Here is a 22,010-nt window from a genome sequence, read left to right on the forward strand (position 1 = left end):
ATGTGGTGGAGGCTGGTACAATTGCAACATTTAAGAGGCATTTGGATGGGTATATGAATAGGAAGGGTTTGGAGAGATATGGGCCGGGTGCTGGCAGGTGGGACTAGATTAGGTTGGGATATCTGGTCGGCATGGACGGGTTGGACTGAAGGTTCTGTTTCCATGCTGTACATCTCTATGACTCTATGTGCTTCATCACCTTCTCAAAAAACTGAATGAGGTTTGTGAGATACGACCTGCCCTTGATGAAAACATGTTGACTATCTGAAATCAAATTGTTGCTTGCAAGATGATTATAAATCTCATCTCTTATAATCCTTTCCAACAACAGAAGTAAGACTCACTGGTCTATAATTACCTGGTCATCTCTACTGCCCTTCTTGAAAGGCACAACATTTGCAATCCTCCAGTCCTCTGGTACTAAACCTGTAGACAATGACGACTCAAATCAAAGCCAAAGGCTCTGTTATCTCCTCCCTAGCTTGCCAGAGAATTCTTGGATAAATCCCATCCGGCCCAGGGGACTTGTCTACTTTCACTCCTTCTAGAATTGATAACACCTCTTTGTAACTAACTTTGATCTTTTCTAGTCTAATATCTCATACCTCATTCTTCTCCTCTACAATGTTCTCCTTTTCCTGAGTGAAAACTGATGAGAAATGTTCGTTTAGCACCTCTCCGATCTCCACAGGGTCCACACTCAACTTCCCACTTCAGTCTTTAACTGGGCCTATTCCTACTGTAGTCATCCTTTTACTCCTTATATACCTATAGAAAGCTTTAGGGTTCTCCTTTATTCTATTTTCTAAAGACTGCTCATGTCCTCTCTTTGCACTTCTTAACTCTCTCTTTAAATCCTTCCTAGTTGATCTGTAACTCTTCATCACCTCATCTGAAACATCGTGTCTCATCAACACATAAGCCTCTTTCTTCCGCTTAACAAGAGATGCAATTTCTGTAGTAAACCACGGTTCCCTTTCCTTATCACCTCCTCCCTGTCTGACAGGGTCATACCCATCAAGGACACGTAATATCTGTTCCTTAAATTAGCTCCACATTTCCATCGTCTGCATCCCCTGCATTTTGCTACCCCATCCAATGCATCCTAATTCTTGCCTAATCGCATTATAATTGCCCTTGCCCCATCGATAACTCATGACCTGTGGCATGTACCTATCCCTTTCCATTGCTAAACTAAACGTAACTGAATTATGGTCACTCTCTCCAAAGTGCTCACCTACAACTAAATCAAACACCTGGCCTGGGTCATTACCAAGCACCAGATCCAGTGTGGCCTTCCCTCTTATCAGCCCTTCAACATACTGTGTCAGGAAACCCTTCTGTACACATTGGACAAAAACTGATCCAGTTTTTGGGCGGCACAGTGACACAGTGGTTAGCACTGCTGCCTCACAGCGCCAGAGACCCGGGTTCAACTGTCTGTTCACAGACCACAACTGTCTGTGTGGAGTTTGCACATTCTCCCTGTCTCTGCGTGGGTTTCCTCCGGGTGCTCCGGTTTTCTCCCACAGTCCAAAAATGTGCAGATTAGGTGAATTGGCCATGCTAAATTGCCCGTAATGTTAGATGAAAAGGTAAATGTAGGGGAATGGGTTTGGGTGGGTTGATCTTCGGAGGGTCGGTGTGGACTTGGGCCGAAGGGCCTGTTTCTACACTGTAAGTAATCTAATCTAATCTGATTTACTAGATCACAGATGATTTACAGAGGAGGAAAAGGAGATGGAGAAATGAATATCTAAGGAGAAAATTAGACCAGATAACTGAATGAAAAGTTGGAAAATTAATTGCTGAGAAGGCTTTTTAAAACAGATCCTGATGGGAAAGTATTTAGAGGGGTGGTTCCAGAGATCAGGCCAAGGCAGCTGAATGCATTGCTCCGGCCACACAATTTAAAAATCATTTCTGTGCCTGAAAAATTCAATGTTCTACAAGACACTTTGTGAAGAGCACAAATGAAGGAAACTGAATGCTGTGTACAAATGGGCTTCTGTAAAATGTAATTGCCATGAAACCCAGATTGAAATCAAATATACAGTAATTAGGACAGTTTCACCACCAAAAATAAAAAGTGCAATAAACCAAAAGCTCTAAGTGGGGCTCTCAAAAATTGAAAAGGAAGCCATGGTGCCCTTTCTACAAGCATGGATGGGGATGTAAAAATAACTTTAAAAATCTGGACTGCCAAGCATATCTTAAAATCCTGGACTTATAAATGATAATATAAAAATGGCCAAATAATAAAAAAAATTCAAATAAAATATAAACCATAAATCCCAAGATACAGAGGGAATTAGAAGACCACGATATGATAATACCTAACCATTGCCAAAATCATTTAAGCAAACAAGGTGCAGAGACTATCAAGTAGAAAGTGAGGGCTGCAGATGCTGGGGAATCAAAGTCAAAAAGTGTGAAGCTGGAAAAACACAGCAAGTCAGGCAGCATCCAAGGCGACGTTTCAGACATTTTGCTCCTCGGATGCTGCCTGTCTTGCTGTGCTTTTCCAGCTCCACACTTTTTGACGCAGAGATGATCAACACTGCCAATTTTTCGAGCACGTTAGATCAGAACGCAGATTTAGATAAAATGGCCGGATCAGTAGTAAAAGTTGCACAATGCAACAGAAACAAAAATATAAGAGACAGAGCAACGCGAGTTAAGATTCACTAGTTATTCAGTGTACATTAATCGTTTTGTTTATAAAAATTGGCAGTAATCCAATACTGTGAACACGGAAATACGTTAGCTGTTTCTTTTAGAAAAAAGATTTATTCCAAAAGATAATGATTTATGGTCTCATATATAAAATCATTAACGCTACAAGCGATTTGTTGTACCCTGACACAGATGATTTTTTTTAAAAAATACCATTCTAAGCACAACTGTTAAAAAAAAGTTACGTTTTTTTTTAAAAAGATATTAAACTCAAGATTACTGCTGTCAATGGCAACAGACTGAACAGGGCGCCTGCGCCCTGGTCATAGAAGGATATTAAGCGACAGATTCGACATTTCTCAAAATGTGCGCTTCTTCTCCTCCCCCCCCCAAACACGCTTATATTTTATGCAACACTTTCTCCAAATTTCTGGCCTTGCATTTTAAGGGGGGCGGGGCGGGACGGAGCGGTGGACTTTCTGCACAAATCGTATTCAGTATTTCAGCTTAAAGAGGTCTTGCATTTATTGCTAAAAAAAAACTTAGGTCTCCCCCTTCGTAAAATGACTATACACTAAGGAATCAGGGTTTAAAACTATATCAAATCCTCCTCCTCCTTTCATTTTGCAGAGTTACAGTGGTCACCATCAAGAATTAGAAGCACCACTCCCCATCACAAGTCCAGGTGAAGGCCTGCACCCGGATTGGCTGCAAACCTGCGCCCCAGGGGTTATTATTTTGAGGTAAATTTGCGGCCTTTAAAAGTAGATCCCGACCCACGAGCCCAGGACTCAATTACGGAGTGATTTTTTTTTATTTAAAAATATCTTTTGTGTAGGCTGCTTCTCACCTCCACAGAGGCCTCCAGCTTCCCTTCGAAAGTGAAGTCGATGAGGTCGGGCTTCAGGCACAGCGAGTAGTTCTCCGGGGTCACGTCGGTGGGGAGCCGCTCGAAGGGTCTCTTGGCCGGCATTTTGTCTGGACAGTGAGGGCGGGTGCCGAGGAGCCTCCTAGATGCGCCGTCTCGTTTGCCGATGGCGGGTGTCGGGGCACTGACTCGAAGGATGAGAGGGACGCGGCCTCTCCAGCAGCTCGAGGCGGTGAGCAGGCGGCGGAAAGCGAGGACCGCGGTGGCGCCGCCGAACAACATCAATGAAGCTGACAAACTGACCGCCCCCTCCCGTCCGCCAGTCCGTGCGTGCGCGCCACCCCACGGCCGCCCGTCACCCTGCGCGCCACCCGGTATACGCTCGACATCAGTGGACGTGACTCGCAGCACGAGAATCCGCAAGGCGACGCATGTCGTCACAGATCTTTACGTGCGCGTGATTGTGGGTGGGCGGGGGGAGAGATAGAAGTGGGTGTCATGGAAACCATTGCCTAGGCCTAATGGGTGACTGAGAGCCTGATGGGAGGCAGGCACAGTGGCTTTAAACGGAAAATTGTATCATTATCTGAATGGGGAAACACTTGCAAAGATGGAGTGTAGGGAGACGGTACGGTTGCTTGGAAAGCTAACGCATAGTGTGGTGCATGGTTGACCTTGTAGAGGGCCATAGAAAAGGTGAATAGTTGAGATCTTTTCCCTAAGGTATGTGAATTCAAAACTCGAGGACATAGTTTTAGGATGAGGGGGGAAGATTTGAAAGTGATCTGAGGGGAAGTGTTTTCACACAGAAGGTCGTGTATATGAAGTGAACTGCAAGAGGAAGTAGAACATACTGACACAGTTACAACATTTAAAAGACATTTGGATAGGTACATTAGTAGGAAGGGTTTCGAGGATATGGGCCAGATGAAGAGTAGTGGGGCTAGTTTAGTTTGGGAAACCTGGTCAGCATGGATGAGTGAGGGTTGGAGACCAGAGTCGAAGAGTGTGGTGCTGGAAAAGCACAGCAGCTCAGGCAGCATCTGAGAAGCAGGAGAATCGATGTTTAGGGCATAATCCCTTCATCAGGAATGAGGCTTGTGGACTGAGACATAAATGGGAGGGGCTGGGGAAGGTAATTGAGATCGCAATAGGGAGATGAAGGTGGGGGAGGTGATAGGAGGGTGGAGTGGATGGATGGGAAAGACGATGGATAGGTCAAGAGGGTGATGCTGAGTTGGAGGCTTGGCACTGGGATAAGGTGGGGAGGAGGGGAAATGAGGAAACTGGTGAAATCCACATTAATCCCGTCTGGTTGCAGGGTCCCAAGACGGAAGATGAGGCATTCGTCCTCCAGGCAAAGAATGGTTAGCGTTTGACGATGGAGGAGGCCCAGGATCTTCATGGTTTGACAATAGAGGAGGCCACTACTACCCCTCCCATCCGTCAAGGAAATGCAGGACCTGGGCCGCCTCCATCGCCAAACCCTAACCACCCGACACCTAGAGTAAGAAGCCTCATCTTCCGTCTTGGGACCCTGCAACCACACAGGATTAATGTGGATTTCACCAGTTTCCTCATTTTCCCCCCCCCATCCCAGTCCCAAGCCTTCAACTCGGCACCGCTCTCTTGACCTGTCCATCGTCTTGGTATGGTATGGTATGGTAAAAGTCATGGTATTACTTACACATGATGTGAAAATTACACCCCAGCTGCTCCCACTTGTTGGCAGAAACATATTAATAGCATGTCCACCTGTCCTGAAGTGAATAGAATTGACATCTGTACAATTCTGGACTGACCTTACATTTCTATATTTTGGTGACATCCCTGGATTCTTAGCATTTGTATTGCTGTATTGGGCCATTAATTCCTGAAATCATCAAACTATTGCTAACATTGACACTTACCTAGTTTTGTTGCTTCATAATCTATTCTGGAATTTTTTATAAAATGAAGACCAGATACCCAAACTTATATTTTCACTGTTTTACTCTCTTATGATATGGAAGCCTTGCCAATTACATGTTTTTTTTTTACAGTTTTGTAACATTTTAAGTCATTATCTCACCCCCAGCATAATTTATATCATGACTGATATTGTGGAATAGATAGCAATTTGAGGCCATGCTGCTTTTGACAAGCGACAAACAAAATAACAGGTTTTGGTATAAATTTACTGCCTGTTCATTCTTATGCCTCTGGATCATTCACCCCAGGCAGGCTATTATTTCTGATGTCATTGAGATGGTCGACACCACTTAAAACATCTCTCTCAAATCACTACAAAATGAGCATGCTGCACATGTTCAGGGATGACTCATTCCACTTCATAGCTGCTTTTTATTACTATGGTGCTATTTATTAACAACTGTAGCCCAGGAATAGCAGATAATGTACAAATTTTGTTGTCATGCTATGACTAGATATTATGTTAAACCACATCTGTTAGGTAATTGTAAATATCAGTATAGACATACAAGTTAGGAGCAAAAGTAGACCATGCAGCTTTTTCAACTTGCTCAGCTATTCAATGGATCATGGCTGATCTGATTGTGTTTTAAAATTCTACATTTCCATCTACCCCAATAACCTTTCATTCTATGTCCAACAAGATTCTATCTACTGAAAAATGTGTTGCTGGAAAAGCGCAGCAGGTCAGGCAGCATCCAAGGAGCAGGAGAATCGATGTTTCGGGCATAAGCCCTTCTTCAGGAAGGGACTTACAGGAAAGTCCTCACTTTCTCCAAGATTCTATCTACCTCCAGCTTAAAAATATCAATGACGCTGACTCCACATATTTCTGAATGAGAGAGTTCCAAAGTTGTTCAACCATCTGAGAGGAAATAAAATTTCTCAACTCTTCCCTAAATGAGCAGTTCATAATTTTTAAAGAGGCTTTACACATCCACCCTGTCAAGACCCTTTAAGTTCATATATGTTTAAATCAACTTGCCCCTCACCCCTCCAAAGTCTGAGGGAAACAAGTCCAGTTTGTCCTCATAAGACAACCTGCTCATTCCAGAATTATAAACAAAAACATGCTGGAGAATCTGAGAAGGTCTAGCAGGATTTGAGGAGAAAAAAATAGAGTTAATATTTTGAGTTCAAAATAACTTCTTTGGAACTCAGTTCTCTGTTTTTTGTCTCTACAGGTGCTGTCAGATCTACTGAGTTTTTACAGCATATTCGCTTTTTATTTCAGATCTCCAGCATCCGCAGTATTTTGCTTTAATTTGGTTCCTCAATACAGATATCAATTTAATAAACTTTGTGTAATCCGCCACCAAAGTAATGTTTCTTAACAGCTTAGAATAGAATGGTTACAGAACAGAAGGAGGCCATTTAGCCAGTTGCCTCTGTGCCAGCTCTATGCTAAATTAATTCAATCAAGCTTCTTCCCAATTTGCTTACCTTTATCATTAATCCCATGGAGTCTCCCAGTTGATCAACAACTTTTACTATGTTCCAATATATCTCTACTCATGCCCGTTCTTTGCAAATATATATCCTTGGGCATGATGGCATTGTTACCCCAATACAATCTTGGTTTGCAGGTCACATCACCAAGCCTTTACTGTAGCCTTATCTAAAGAACAGAACCTTCAACATTGTTGTCTTTCCACAGTATTGCCCTGCAGTGTCAGTTATGTATTCAAGTATACAATAAGACTTGGAACTCTCTGTTAAGAAGTTGAATGTGTGTACTGTACCTTTAACAGAGAGTGAAAGCGGTTTTGCACTGAGAGCTTGCAGGTACCTATCATGTGACTTAGTAGCAGTCTTAGAGTGTACTGCAAAATTGAAAATATGTAACATTTGGCTGTGAAACAAGTACCCGAGTTTTGATTGCTATGTTTTCATAACAGTTTGAATTTAACCAATCAGTTTAAATTATGCCCCAAGATACTAAGATCCAATCATATTTGAATTTTACTGTTTTGCCAACATCGAACCAATGAGATGATCTGATATTTGGGGTATAAAGAAGCCAACATTTTGAGAGTTAGCCAGAGAAAGCGACCAACTGCCATCGACAGAGTAACTGCAAGGAAAACACTCTCTATCAAAAGTACCTTTTGTCTATGAAACATCTTTGCAGCAAAAGTCCAAAGACAACCCAGGGAGATCTACAGCCAGAGGAAAGAGGACACTGGAGGCGACCGCTGCTGTCTGGTTTTGAAAATTAAGTTGATGTAATTTTAATACGGGTAGTTATTGGAACAGTAGATTGTTATAGAGTTGGTGGCAGATAACAAGCAGTCAGGAGAAAGGAGGCTTAGAGTTGTAAACAGTTGTTGTTTAATGTTCACTTTTAAAGAATATATTGATTTTTTTTAAAAAATATGGAATTTGGGAGTTCTGTCACTCATACTTTAACAGATTAGGAGGCAAGGTGAGCTTTTCTGGGTGTTTTGTTTAATTAGCAGAGGAGTTCACTGCCGGATCATAACAGTTTGGAGGCTCGTCTGGGATTTGGATAGGTTTGGACAGATCCAATCTGAGATTTGGACAGATTTGAAAAGATTTGAGGTAAGAAAGATTCCAGCAGATTTAAACACTTGCTGATTAGTGTCCTAGATCTTTAAATAAAACACAGGTGAGACAATTTGTTTAGCTTCGGTTACTTGTAGTTGGTTAAATTACAAATGAGAGAAGTAGCTCTTAAAATTGCTTAAGAGGTTCTGAGGTTTGAAGATGGTTCCCAAATTTGCCAAGAAAGTTTAGAAGGACAGAAAAAGACCATAATTTTAGAATTAGCAAAGAGGTTAGAATTGGGTTTAACCAGGGACAAAAGTAAAGTTGAAGTTGTAAGGGAGTTACTCCAAAATTAGGTGTGTCAAAAAAACAGACAAATGCAGTAGAGTTAGAAAAACTTAAAATTGAAGAAATGGAGTTAGAAGCTAAAGAAAGAGAGAGAGAAAGTGAGAGATGAAAAAGAAAGGGAGAGAAGGTTCTTAGCTGAGCAAATAGAGAAAGAAGAAAAAGAGTGAGAAGAAAAAGAAAGGGAGGGAGAATTTGAACTTCAGAAGGTGGGAATTAGTAGGAAAGTCAAGTCAACAGATGGAGATGAAGACAGAAAGTAGTGATATACACAAATATGTTAAAACTGCCACATTTTGAGAAAGCTGTCAAAGCCCTCTTTATTTCATTTTAAAAATTGGCTAGGCAGATGGAGTGATCAGAGGACTTGTGGATAATTGAATTAAATGACTTATTTTCTGCGATTTCAGTTTGCATCTCAATTTATATATTGTATAAAATGCAGGGTTGACCTCAACTGGAGTACTGTGTCCAATTCTTGTTCATACTAAGCTGGTAGGCAGAGTTAGTGAGGTATTTGCAGTACTGTCAGATGAGGGGTCAAGAAATTATGAAGATGTCAAAAAGGATATTTTAAGTGCTTATGAATCGGTACCTGAAGCGTGTAGACAGGGGTTCAAAAACATTAAGAAGGAACCAGGTCAGACTTATGTTGAGTGTGAAAGAAGTAAACATAGTAATTATGATAGATGGGAGCGGGCCTTAAAAATAGATAAGACCTATGAGGCTCTAAGAGAGATTATTCTGCTGAAGGAGTTTAAAAAATCATTTTAGATTAGATTCCCTACAGTGTGGAAACAGGCTCTTCGGCCCAACAGGTCCACACTGACCCTCCGAAGAGTAATCCACCAAGAACCATTCCCTTCTGCCTGATGCACCTAACACTATGGGTAATTTAGAATGGCCAATTCACCTGGCCTGTGGGAGGAAACCCCACACAAACACAGGGAGAATGTGCAAACTCCACACAGACAGTCACCCAAGGCTGGAATTGAACCTGGGACCCTGATGCTGTGAGGCACCAGTGCTAACCACTGAGCCACTGTAATTTCAAGGGGTTATACAAATTCATGTGGATGAACAGTAAGTTCAAGAAGTGAGAAAAGCAGCAGAGATGGCAGATGAATATGCATTGGTGCAGGTGGCAAAGTTTAGCTTCCAGCAAGAATTTCATCCTGTGAGGGATAGACATGGGGAGAAAGGTAGATCTTATACTACAAAACAGAGTAGAGAACACTGGTAATTGTTTACCACAGGCTAAAAATGAAGCCCAAGAGGGTGGAAAGGAGGTGAAAGGCCTCAGGTGTTTCCACTGTGTTAAAGTCACAGTGCTGGTTGTTAAAGAAAGGCACTGTGGGAAAAGATGTGGTAAAAGAAGCTAACCCAGTGGCATTAATGAAAGTAATAAAGGAAACCCCAAGAAAAGTACAGGAGAATGCACAGCCTAGGCAGGGACTGGGTATGGAGCTAGTGCCTGATCTCTATAAAGAATTTGCCTCTGTGGGTAAAGAGAGAACAGGGGAGAAGTGAAAGAAGTTATAATTTTGAGGGATACAGGGTCTAATCAGTCTCTAATATTAAGAGATGAACATATTTGCACTGTTTCTGACCTGCTGAAGAAGAACACAAACTTTTGGTGGACAGAACAATGCCAGGAGGTATTTGGCAATTTAAAAGCAGTATTAACCACCGCAACAGTTTTAGCTACACCAAAGCTTTTGAAACCCTTCAAAGTTGAATCAATGCTAGCGACATTGGAATTGGAGTTGTACTGCTTCAGGTAGATGATGATAGAATTGAACGGCCAATTGGCTACTTTTCAAAGAAACTCAACACCCACCAGAGAAAATACTCTACCATCAAAAATGAGTTGCTGAGTTTGGTACTAGCCTGACAACATTTTAATGTTTATGTGATGAACAGTGTGTCAGAGATGGTTGTGTACATGGATCGCAATCCTCTTATATTCCTGGAACGATTTAAAGAACATCAGACTATTTCATTGGAGTCAAATGTTACAGACTTTTAATTTACAGATTGTACATGAGGGGTTCACTGCTGTGTTGTAATACTCAATGTCTGCCTTAGAGGCATGAGTGCTGTTATTTGAGCTGTTGTTATCAGTTATGCATCATACATGCTCAAGGCTATACCTTCCAATGATTGTTCTGCCCAAATTGTCATTGTGACAGTGTGGAGAAAGTGAGGTCTGCAGATGCTGGAGATCAGAGCTGAAAATGTGTGCTGGAAAAGCGCAGCAGGTCAGGCAGCATCCAGGGAACAGGAGAATCGACGTTTTGGGCATAAGCCCTTCTTCAGGAATCTTCAGGCTTATGCCCGAAACGTCGATTCTCCTGTTCCCTGGATGCTTCCCGACCTGCTGCGCATTTCCAGCAACACATTTTCAGATAGTGACAGTGTGGCCTAATCACAAATTTCCCATTGGATTGTTTTCCTTCTTCTCTGTCATCTTCTTTGAGCATCATAACTTTTCTCACCACTCTCGTCTCTCTTTTCAAATGGTTATTCTGTAAAGCCAATCTAAATTTTTCTCTTTGATATGTAACATATTTATATATGTAAAATTTTCACAACATTCCTCAGCTCCAACCTGAATGACTTATTATCTGAGATTTCAGTTTGCATCTCAATTTATATATTGTATAAAATGCAGGGTTGGCCTCAACTGGAGTATTGTATTCAGTTCTAGGCACCACACTTTTGGAAGGATGTAAAGGCATTAAACTGTGTAGAATGGATTCACAACAGCAGTTTGAGGAATGAGGAGCCTCAGTTACATGGTAAGATTGGTGAATTGGCCATACTAAATTGCCCGTAGTGTTCGGTAAGGGGTAAATGTAGGGGTATGGGGGTGGGTTTCGCTTCGGCGGGTCGGTGTGGGCTTGTTGGGCCGAAGGGCCTGTTTCCACACTGTAATCTAATCTAATCTAATCTAATCTAATCTAATCTAATCTAATCTAATCTAATTGGTGAATCTAAGGCTGTTTTCTTTGTAGGGTAAGAAAATTTCTGGACAGAGTCAGGAATGCCCAAATCGTCGACTCTCCTGCTCCTCGGATGTTGCCTGACTTACTGTGCTTTTCCAGTACCACACTTTTTGACTCTGATCTCCAGTCTGCATCTGCACTCCTTACTTTCTCCCAAAAGAAGCAAAGCAACCCGCAAAAAACAAGTGAATGGCTAGGGTCTCAAATGCATTGCTCAAGATTGTGGTTTGTGCAATGAATATTTTGTGATAAAACATTCCATACTTGGCTATGTTTTGGATAGTTTGCCCAGTGTCGTACCTGCCAGCTAATAAATTCAACCCCTAATCTGTGCCTTGCTTTAATCTTAATCAAGGCAACATTAAATTAACTAAAGAACCCAAGATTCGGGAGCAGAAAATCTATGCAGTGTTTGAGCCTGATTGCAGTTTGAGTGAATGAGTGGGTGTCAGTGAGTATGGAAGAGGGCTCCTGATTGTTGGATAACCTACCAGAATTCACTGTAAAAGCCCCCAAGCTATTTGTGGGCGGCATGGTGGCCCAGTGGTTAGCATTGCTGCCTCACAGCGCCAGAGACCCGGGTTCAATTCCCGCCTCAGGCGACTGACTGTGTGGAGTTTGCACCTCCTCCCCATGTCTGCGTGGGTTTCCTCCGGGTGCTCCGGTTTCCTCCCACAGTCCAAAGATGTGCAGGTTAGGTGAATTGGCCAGGCTAAATTGTCCATAGTGTTAGGTAAGGGGTAAATGTAGGGATATGGGTATGTTGCGCTTCGGCGGGTCGGTGTGGACTTGTTGGGCCGAAGGGCCTGTTTCCACACTGTAAAATAATCTAATGTAATCTATTTGTGTGAGACACAAGATGCTCATGGCATCAGTGGAAATGTATTGTACTGTGAGTCAGAAGAAAAGACTATGCTGTTGAGAAAATAGAAGTCATGGTATTACTTACACATGATGTGAAAATTACATCCCAGCTGTTCCCACTTGTTGGCAGAAATATATTTCTTTTGTGCAACGTTGCAACCATTAATGTCATGTCCACCTGTCCTGAAGTGAATAGAATTGGCATCTGTAAAATTCTGGACTGACCTTACATTTCTATATTTTGATGACATCTCTGGACTCTTAGCACTTGTGTTGCTGTATTGGGTCATTAATTCCTGAAATCATCAAGCTATTGCTAACATTGACACTTGTTCAGTTTTGTTCCCTCATAATCTGTTCTGGAAATTTATATAATATAAAGACTAGGTATCCAGAACTTGTATTTTCACCGCTTTTCTCTCTTGTGATTTGGAAGCCTTGCCAATTACATTTTTTTTTTACAGTTTTATAACATTTTAAGTCATTACCTCACCACTGCATTGTGTATATCATCACCTATTTTGTGGAATAGATAGCAATTTGAGGCCATGCTGCTTTTGACAGACGGCAGTTAATACAAACAAAATAACAGGTTTTGGTATAAATTTACTGCTTGTTCATTCTAATGCCTCTGGATCATTCACCCCAGGCAGGCTGTTATTTCTGATGAGAGAGTCCACGCCACTTAAAACATCTCTCTCAAATCATACAGCACTACAAAATGAGCATGCTGCATGTGTTCATGGATGACTTATTGTACTTCATAGCTGCCCTTTGATACTATGGTGCTATTTATTAACAACTATAGACCAGAATTAGCAGGTATTGTACTAGTTTTGGTAGAATGCTGTGACCTGATATAATGTAAGCCACATCTATTATGCAATTGCAAACACCAGTATGGACATACAAATTAGGTGCAGGAGTAGGCCATGCAGCTCCTTGAACTTACTCAGGTACTCAATGGATCATGGCTGATCTGATTGTATTTTAAATTCCACATTTCCATCTACCCCCAATAACCTTTTATTGTGTGTCTAATAAGATTCTATCTACCTCCAGCCTAAAATTACTCAATTACCCTGACTCCACAAATTTCTGAATGAGAGAGTTCCAAAGTCGTTCAGTCATGTGAGGGAAAGAAAAAATTCTCATCTGTATCCTAGATGGGCAGTACTTAACTTTTAAATAGTGCCCCCTTGTTCAGAATTCAGTCTTTCCATGACAGCCCTTTTCTGCATCTACCTTGTCTCGACCCTTTCGGTTCATATATGTTCAAATCAATTTGTCCCTCACCCTTTTAAAGGCTATGGAGAAACAAGTCCAATTTGTCTGACTCCTCCTCATAAGGCATCCTGCTCATTCCAGCAATAAAAACAAAAACATGCTGGAGAAACTCAGAATGTCAAGCTGTATCAGTGGAGAGAAAAAGAGAGGACAGAATTGCAAAGAATTCATATCGGATTCAAAACATAAACTCTGTATCTGTCTGTCAGGTGCTGCCAGTTGTATTGAGTTTCTACAGCATTTTCTCTTATTATTTCAAATCTCCAGCACCTGCAGTATTTTGCTTTAAATTGACTGCTCATTCTATTCAATTTAATAAACCTTCTATAATCTGCCTCCAAAGCAATGTTTACTAATAACCTAGAATTGAATGGTTACAGTACAGAAGTGGGGTGGGAGTGTATTTAGTCAGTTAGGTCTCTGCCAGTTCCGTGTGAAAATAATTCACATGGTCCCAGTATCCTGTCATGACACAGCAACTTCTTTCCCTTCAGATAACTGTACAATTTCTTCTTGAAAGCCATGGTTGACTCTGCCTCTGCCTGCACCACACTCTCAGGCAGTGCATTTCAGATCCCAACTATTCACTGCACATTTTGGGGATCAGCCGCATTATATTTAGCAATAATTTCGGGGCAGCATGGTGGCTCAGTGGTTAGCACTGCTGCCTCACAGTGCCAGGGACCTGGGTTCCATTCCACCCTTGGGTGACTGTCTGTGTGGAGTTTGCACATTCTCCTCGTGTCTGCCAGGGTTTCCTCTGGGTGCTCTGCTTTCCCCTCACAGTACAAAGATGTGCAGTTTAGGTAAATTCACCAAGCTAAATTTCCCATAGTGTTCAGGGAGGTGTAGGTTAAGTGCATTAGTCAGGGTAAATGTAGAGTAATTGGGTAGGGGAAGGGATCTGGGTGGGTTACTCTTTGGAGGGTTGGTGTGGACTTGTTGGGCTGAAGGTCTTTTTTTCCCACGCTATCAATATTTATAACAGATATGAGCTCATTGACAATTCATTGGGCTTTGATACTGAACTTAGAAATAAATAAAACAAATTTGAATTTCTGAAGCATCTTTTGAGTCCACAGGACATCTGAAAGCACTTTACACTTAATGAAGTACATTTTGAAACGGAGTGCTGTTATATTGTAGGGAAACACATTTTGGATATTGTTCAGGTCATCAGGACAACAACCCCCCACCCCACCATCGTTTCTTTTAATAATGTTGAGCTTTTATTTAACTTCCATCAGTGAGGTGAGACAGGTCTTGGATTAACATGTTATCTGAAAATAATAAAACTGTTAGTGTCAGCTTTGATCACATGCTCAAGTTTCATGAGCAGAAGTTGAACCTCCTGACTCAGAGGTGAGAACATTACCCACAGCTGATAAGATTCTGCTGTTGTGATTTTATGAGACTATTTATAATATGGAGACTTCTTAGAGTTATATTCAGATCAAGAAATTAGATGCCCAGTACTCTGCCTCCTCACTACAAATCTGGTTAACATTTTATTATTTTTAGCAGCAAGCAGGTAGTTTTTTAGAAGCTCTCACGAGAATTTGCAATAGCTTCATGACCAAATGGTCTTAATAGATTTCTAAAGTAAAAAGAAAAGACTTGCTTCCTCAGTTCTCTCTCTAAAAGATCTTTTATTTTCAAATATATATTTTAATGATAAGTATATAATACATATCATTTTTTAGAAGTGTGATTTTAAAATAGAGGCAGAAAGATTTTGATTAGTTCTGTTTCAGAATAAAAGTGTTATTTTTATAGTCAAAGTTATTCTGGAATAGTGACCCAAATATATTTATGTTAAGAAGTAATGACTTTAACCAACTGCCTAGCAGACCCTTGTGGTGTTAATAAATGAAATGTTTGAGTGATTATCTATAATGTCAAAATAGCCCCAGCGCATGCACTGGAGCAGGCTGGGTGTCAGCTCGCCAAAATAGGCCTATTCACCTTCTACATCACCAAGGCACCCTTCCCCTTTCTTGTTTTCCCTTGTTTGCTCTACTCATCATTCCTGTCACTTGCTCCCCATCTCCTTCCCCTTTCCCCTTTCCTCCTTGTTTGCATCCCCATCCCATCTTATTTTTTATTCTGTTATTACTGATTGAAGCACTCTGCTAAATCTTATATACCAGGTTCTCTTGTTCTACCCATGTTCTCATCTTAGGCCTTCTCAACCTAGATATCTGTTGTCGTCAAATGCAACTAACCTACAGATGAAGTCACAGTTATACAGCATGGAAACAGACCCTTCGGTCTAATACATCCAACACATAAACTGATCTAATCCCATTTATCAGCATTTGGCCCATATCCCTGTAAACCTTTCCTATTCATATACCCACCCAGATGTTGTAATTGTACCTGCCTTCACTGCTTCCTCTGTCAGCTTGTTCCATACATACACCACCCTCTGCATGAAAAAGTTATCTCTTATGCCCCCTTTAAATCTTTCCTCTCTTACCTTAAACCTATGCCCTCTAGTTTAGATTTGCCCACCCTGAGACAAAGACCTTGGCTATTCAACCTATCCATGCTTCTTGTGATTTTATAAACCTCTATAAGGTCACCCCTCCACCTCCAACACTCCAAGGAAAAAAAACTGTCACTCTCTCTATAGCTCAAACCCTCCAATCCCATCCATATTCTGGTAAGTCTTTCTGAAATCTTTCAAGTTTAACAACATCTTTCCTATAGCAGGGAGACCAAAATTGAATGCAGTATTCTAGAAGTGGCTTCACCAATATCCTGTACAGCTGCAACATGACATCCCAATTCCTATACTCAATGCAGTGACCAATGAAGACAACTGCCTTCTTCACCACCCTATCTATCTGCGACTCCACTTTCAAGGAATTATGAACCTTCACCCATGGTCTCTTTGTTTGGCAACACTCCCCAGGACCTTAACCATTAACTATATAAATCCTGCCCTGATTTGCCTTACCAACATGCAACACCGACATTTATCTAAATTAAATTGCAAGTGCCACCACAGAGCTTTGGTATCCAGAATTAGTTGAAAAACTAGAAGCCTGTGTACAAGAGCTACTCAAGATTAGAGTGGTGCTGGAGAAGCACAGCAGGTCAAGCAGCATCTGAGGAGTAGGAAAATTGACGTTTCAGGCTCCTGCCCAAAACGTTGATTTTCCTGCTCCCTTGCTGCCTGACATGCTGCTTTTCCAGCACCACTCTAATCTTGACTCTGACCTCCAGCATCTGCAGTCCTCACTTTCGCTTATAAGTGCTACCCAACTGATCTCTCCTATTCCTGAAAAGTTGAGTTCAGGTTTCTTCTGGAAGAGTGATCAAAAAACTTGTATTTTCTGCGCAAACTATATCTGGCAAGACTTCAGAGACAATCATGCATAATTAGGGACTCCATCACACCCGCCAGAGCATCAGAACAACAGACTTCAGAGCATTCTACATGTCATCGTTGTTGCTTTCAACAAGAAGTCTAATAGTCAGAAAGTGTTGTTTTTTAAGGAGACCCTCTGAAACAAAAAAACTTGTTGTTTTATCTTTTGCTGAAGACTGTGTATTTGTCGTTTAGATTACTGAGAGGAACAACCATTTATACAATGTTAACAAGTTACTGCATCTTCATTGAATTGGTTGCTTTCATAATAGCTCAATAATTGCTATTATTAAAGGAACTTAGTGATTGATACTTTATTTAAAACTTTATAAACGTAAGATATTTAATTGGTCATTGGTAACTGAGAAATAAATATTTATTTTGTGTAGTGATCTATGGAATAGTGAGACGAGAGCAATACTGCACTCCTCCAGCCTCAGTCATAACACAAAGAGCCCTGGCAAATTTTACTTTCTTTAATCAAAGGAAAATAAGGTAATTTGAAAAACTATGTGTGGCATTGTTATGGGACCAATGACATTGGGAGGGAGCAGCAATGAAACAGGAATATGAAAGCACAACCTAGATTTCAAGCAAATAGTTGAAACAAAATGAGTCAGAAGTTACATTGGGCATGGTTTCAAATTTTTTTAATACTGTACTTTAGTTACAGCGAGTTTATCAGTGAGTGTTCCAGAAATGTGCTGTATTTAAACTTGAGGTTCTTTATCACAATCTTTTCTTTGGTTATGAGCTTTGGAAAGCCTGTCATGTTTTAGTGTTTGATCAGCAGTATCCACAACTGTCCTTCACAATTTTCAAGAACTCAGGCTGAATATGGGATCACTCCTTAAACCATGAACTCTGAGGTTATTCATGTAACTTTTCCACCTTGGCTAAGTCAGAGCAAACTGACTTTCAAACTTAAATTGTCTGTTCTTTAACACAACATGCAACACTTTTATCCACGAAATATTGGAACATCTGCTCTGTTCATTAATAAATACACCCTTAAAGACAAATGATGCCTTGAAAGAGCAGCAGAGCTTTGGAGGAAAATTAGTTTGGGTGTAAATAGTTTTTTGATGAAAGAAGTTACTGAATAAAGCATTACATGATCTAGGCGTGAAAAATCAGCAGATGGCAGTTTGTTTAAGAGTTTGTGGAAAATCTTGATGCACTTATGATCTTGATCAAGCATAATATTTCTTCGTAGATTACATATATTTTGCTCAGTAGTTGGTAGTAACAGCCCATAAAATTACATTTGAATTTAATGTATTCTTTATCTATATAGTAATTGTTCGGAGTTATTTCTGTGGGGCCTTTACCCACCAATTCAAACAGTTGTTTGTTTTATTAATTATACACATGGTTAGTAGATGATTGTAAATTACATTGTTCATAGTGTCCTTTGTTGATAATTTGTGATGTCAAAGAAACATTTACATTGCTCCTCGTTGCACTCTCAAAACATCTCAAAGCTTTAAGTAACATTACTTCTGGAGTGCACACACTATTATTTCATTAATAAAACATGGAAGACATTCTACAAATAACATTCAGGAAACAGTAGTGAGGTAAAGTGCAGGTTGATTTTTGGTGGGGCTTATTGAGGAAGGAATTTTGGCAAGGGTACTGAGAACTTTCAACTCTTGATTGCTGTGGGATGGATGAGACCTAATTAAATTTAAAGTCTCAGTCAAATGAGTTAGAATGTTCAAAGATTGGATGTCAACATCATTTCATATTTGAATATCAGTCTCATTCAAATGCTCAGGTGTTCAACTCAAACCCAGGGCCTTATAAATACCAACTAAAAGCAGCAATAAATGGAAACAAATGTGTTGAGGTGATTAATTTTCTATGCGAACAACATAATTGAAATAGATTTAGCTATTTTTCTAAAACACTGTGTTCTCTTGGCATCACACTTTCAGAAGGATATGAAGACCTTGGAGAGAGTAAATAAACTTTCTAGAGTGATTTCAGAGGTGAGGGGTGTTATGTGTACATTTATATGAATAGATTGGAAAAGTAGGTGTTGATCACAAGAGCAGAGAGCAGTAAGGACATTTAGTAAATGTGCTTAAATAATGAAGAAAATAAATAAAGATAAATGATTTCCTGTGGCTTAAAGGTTAATAAGAAGAAAGTATAGATGTAAGGCAATTGCCAAAAGAGCCAGAGCAGACAAGCAGGAGGCTGGAAGAACACAGCAAGCAGGCAGCATCAGGAAGTGGGAAAGTCGATGTTTCAGGTGTAATCCTTCTTCAGGACTGGGGGTAGGTGTACAGGGAGCTGCAGATAAAGGGGGTGACAGGGGCAGGGTGGTGAAGTGAGGATAGGTGAAGACAGGTAAAGGCTACAAGCTGATTGGTCAATGGGAGGAATGAATCCAGTTGGTGGCAGGAAGGAGTGGAAGGGAGAGGTTGGGAAGGAAGTCAGTGGATGAGAAGAGGGATTATTTGAAATTGGAGAATTCCTCTGGACTGTAGGCTGCCTAGGCAGAAGATGAGGTATTGTTCCTCTAATTTGCAGTTTGGTTCATTGTGGCAATGGAGGATGCCAAGGATGGTCATGTCCAAAGGGAGTGAGAAGGGGAATAAAAATGGATGGTGACTGGGAGGTCCAGTCGACCTCTGCAGACCTGGCTGAGATGCACGGTGCACCGTTCCCTAAGTTTAAGTTCGGTCTCCCTAATGTAGAGAAGGCCACATCAGGAGCACCTGATGCAGTCGACTATGTTGGAAGAGAGGCAGGTGAACCTAAGTCTCACCTGAAAGGACTGTTTGGGGCCCTGGATGGAGGTGAGGGGGGTGGTAGTCTGGAGAATGGACCTCTATGTCTCAGAGGCCAAACGCCAACTCTCTGACACCACGTTCGATTCCCGCCTACCCCCCCACCCCGGCTTGCCCATGACATGACCACAACCCATCAGGCCAAAATCACCTGCACTGTTCGTGCTCTCATTGCCTCCGGTGATCTTCTCCCCATTGCCTCCAAACTCATAGCCCCCCAGCCCTACACTGCCCAGTTCTACTTGCTCCCCAAGATCCACAAGCCCAACTACCCTGGTTGACCCATCATCTTGGAATGCTCCTGCCCCACTGAACTCATCCCGTCCTACTTCAATTCCATCCTATCCCCCTTGGTTCAGGCACATCCGCAACACAAACCATGTCCTCCAACACTTCAGTAACTTCCAGTTCCCCGGTCCCCAGCACTTTATCAACACTATAGACGTGAGTTTGGTGGCAGTGTGGAAGAGATCACCGGAGGCAATGAGAGCACGGACAGCGCAGGTGATTTTGGCCTGATGGGTTGTGGTTGGGCTGTAGGCAAGGGGGGTGGAGGGGTGGGGGGGAGTAGGACGTGGTGTCAGAGAGTTGGCATTTGGCCTCTGTGACATAGAGGTCCATTCTCCTGACTACCACTGCCCTGCCTTTGTCAGCGGGTTTGATAGTGAACCAGGGATTGGTGTGGAGAGAGTGGAGAACTGCATGTTTGGAAGGGGTGAGGTTGGAGTGGGTGAGGGGGGGGGGGGTGTTGGTGAAATTGAGGCAGTCGATGTCACGTCGCCAGTCTGCATTGAATAGATCTAGGGTGGGTCCAAGACCAGCAGGGGGTGACCAAGTTGGGGAGGAAGGTTGGAGGTGGGAGAAGGGGTCCTCAGAGGGAGATTGGGCATTTTTGTCAAAGAAGAAGATGCAGAGGTAGCAGAAGAAGAGCTCCACATCATGGCGGGTCCAGAATTCATTGAGGTGGGGGTGGAGGGCTACGATTGTGAGCCCTTTCCTAAGGACAGACCGTTCGGCCTCAGGGGGATAGTAGGTAACAGGAAACAAAGCTTTCTTACACAATGCATTGTTAAGAATTGGAATGCACTGCCTCACAGGATAATGGATAAAGATTCAACAGTGACCTTCAAAAAGGAATTGAGTAAATAATTGAAGAAAATATTGTCGGGATATAGGGAATGTTTCTGGGAGTAAACCAACTCACATTGGTCTTCCAACAGACAGATACAGTGAGTTTTCTTATGCACGGTACTAAACTTTTCGATCATATAGAGTCTCCTGAATTTTAATTTTAATTTCTTGATAACAAGTTGGAGTGGCAGAACAATATATTGGTGCAGTAACATGTTTGTAATAGTAGAGGCATCTTGGCATGATCTATTCTCCACACATTCTTTTATATAAACAAAATGTAGAGAAAATAATTACAGAAATTTGAGAAACTTTACCATTTTATGTACATTCTAGCAACTGACTCAAGACAGGTGTTGATAGACAACTAGATTAAAGATTACAAAGTGAATTAATGGTTCCTGTCTGACCTCCCAGATTTTGTTTGTATTTATAGACTCAACAAGGCAGGGATTAAGGTTTTTTTTCAACAGATAGAAATGAATGGTATTGAAAATGGAAATAAATCTTGCTAAGGATTCACTGCAGCTTGATTAGCAGAAAATTTAAAATATCCCTAAAATGCCCTTGTTCATCATGGGACAGTAGGATGATATTGTACAGTATCACAGGATTAGTAATCCAGAGACCTAACAACTTTCTGGGAACATGAGTTCAAATTTCATTGTTGATGGAAATTAAATTCAGTTAATAAAATCTAGAGTTGGTAGTTAGACCCAATAATGATGACCATTAAACTGATTGTTGTAAAAAGTTCATTCCTTAATATGCTTGAACCTTCTTTAAGGAGGGAAATCTACAAGGAAAATGTAGTAAAACTGGCAAATGAAATACTCTGGTCTGATTCATTTTTTTATATTTCAAAATGGAGGACCAGCCTTACTGGATTGTTCATTTCCAAATATTACGCATTATTTATCCGTCTTTCGCTCTGGGAATCTGCCATCCTTATCTGGTTTGATCTGCATATAATTCCAGACCGATGGAAATGTGGCTTACCCTCAAATGCCCTCTGAAATGGCCAAGTAAGTCATTCACTTGCACAATTGGTTGACCAGTTAGAGATGGATAACAAATACTGGTCTTGCCAGTAATACCAAGATCTCATTAAATTACAAGGAAAAGAAAAAGGTGACTGAGTGAGTTACTAGAGTATTATTAGCAACCGGAAAGCA

The 22,010-nt window shown here is 41.2% G+C and overlaps 1 protein-coding gene across 2 annotated transcripts in view; it reads right to left on the minus strand.

Annotated features, from left to right (window-relative positions):
- Nucleotides 1-3,927, minus strand: part of npepps (aminopeptidase puromycin sensitive) — a 231,246-nt gene extending 227,319 nt beyond the window's left edge. Inside the window, exon 1 of one of the 2 annotated variants that reach the window (XR_006309177.1) lies at nt 3,527-3,927. Coding sequence is in view for 1 of the 2 variants with exons in the window: in XM_043674808.1 (XP_043530743.1) it covers nt 3,527-3,826 (300 nt within the window). In the remaining variant the exon portion in view is untranslated. The remainder of the gene's footprint in view (nt 1-3,526) is intronic. The other variant, XM_043674808.1, reaches the window with a different exon arrangement.
- Nucleotides 3,928-22,010: the final 18,083 nt, after the last annotated feature.

The sequence above is a fragment of the Chiloscyllium plagiosum genome, chromosome 33 (genome assembly GCF_004010195.1).
Source record: "Chiloscyllium plagiosum isolate BGI_BamShark_2017 chromosome 33, ASM401019v2, whole genome shotgun sequence".
Lineage (NCBI taxonomy): Eukaryota > Metazoa > Chordata > Chondrichthyes > Orectolobiformes > Hemiscylliidae > Chiloscyllium > Chiloscyllium plagiosum.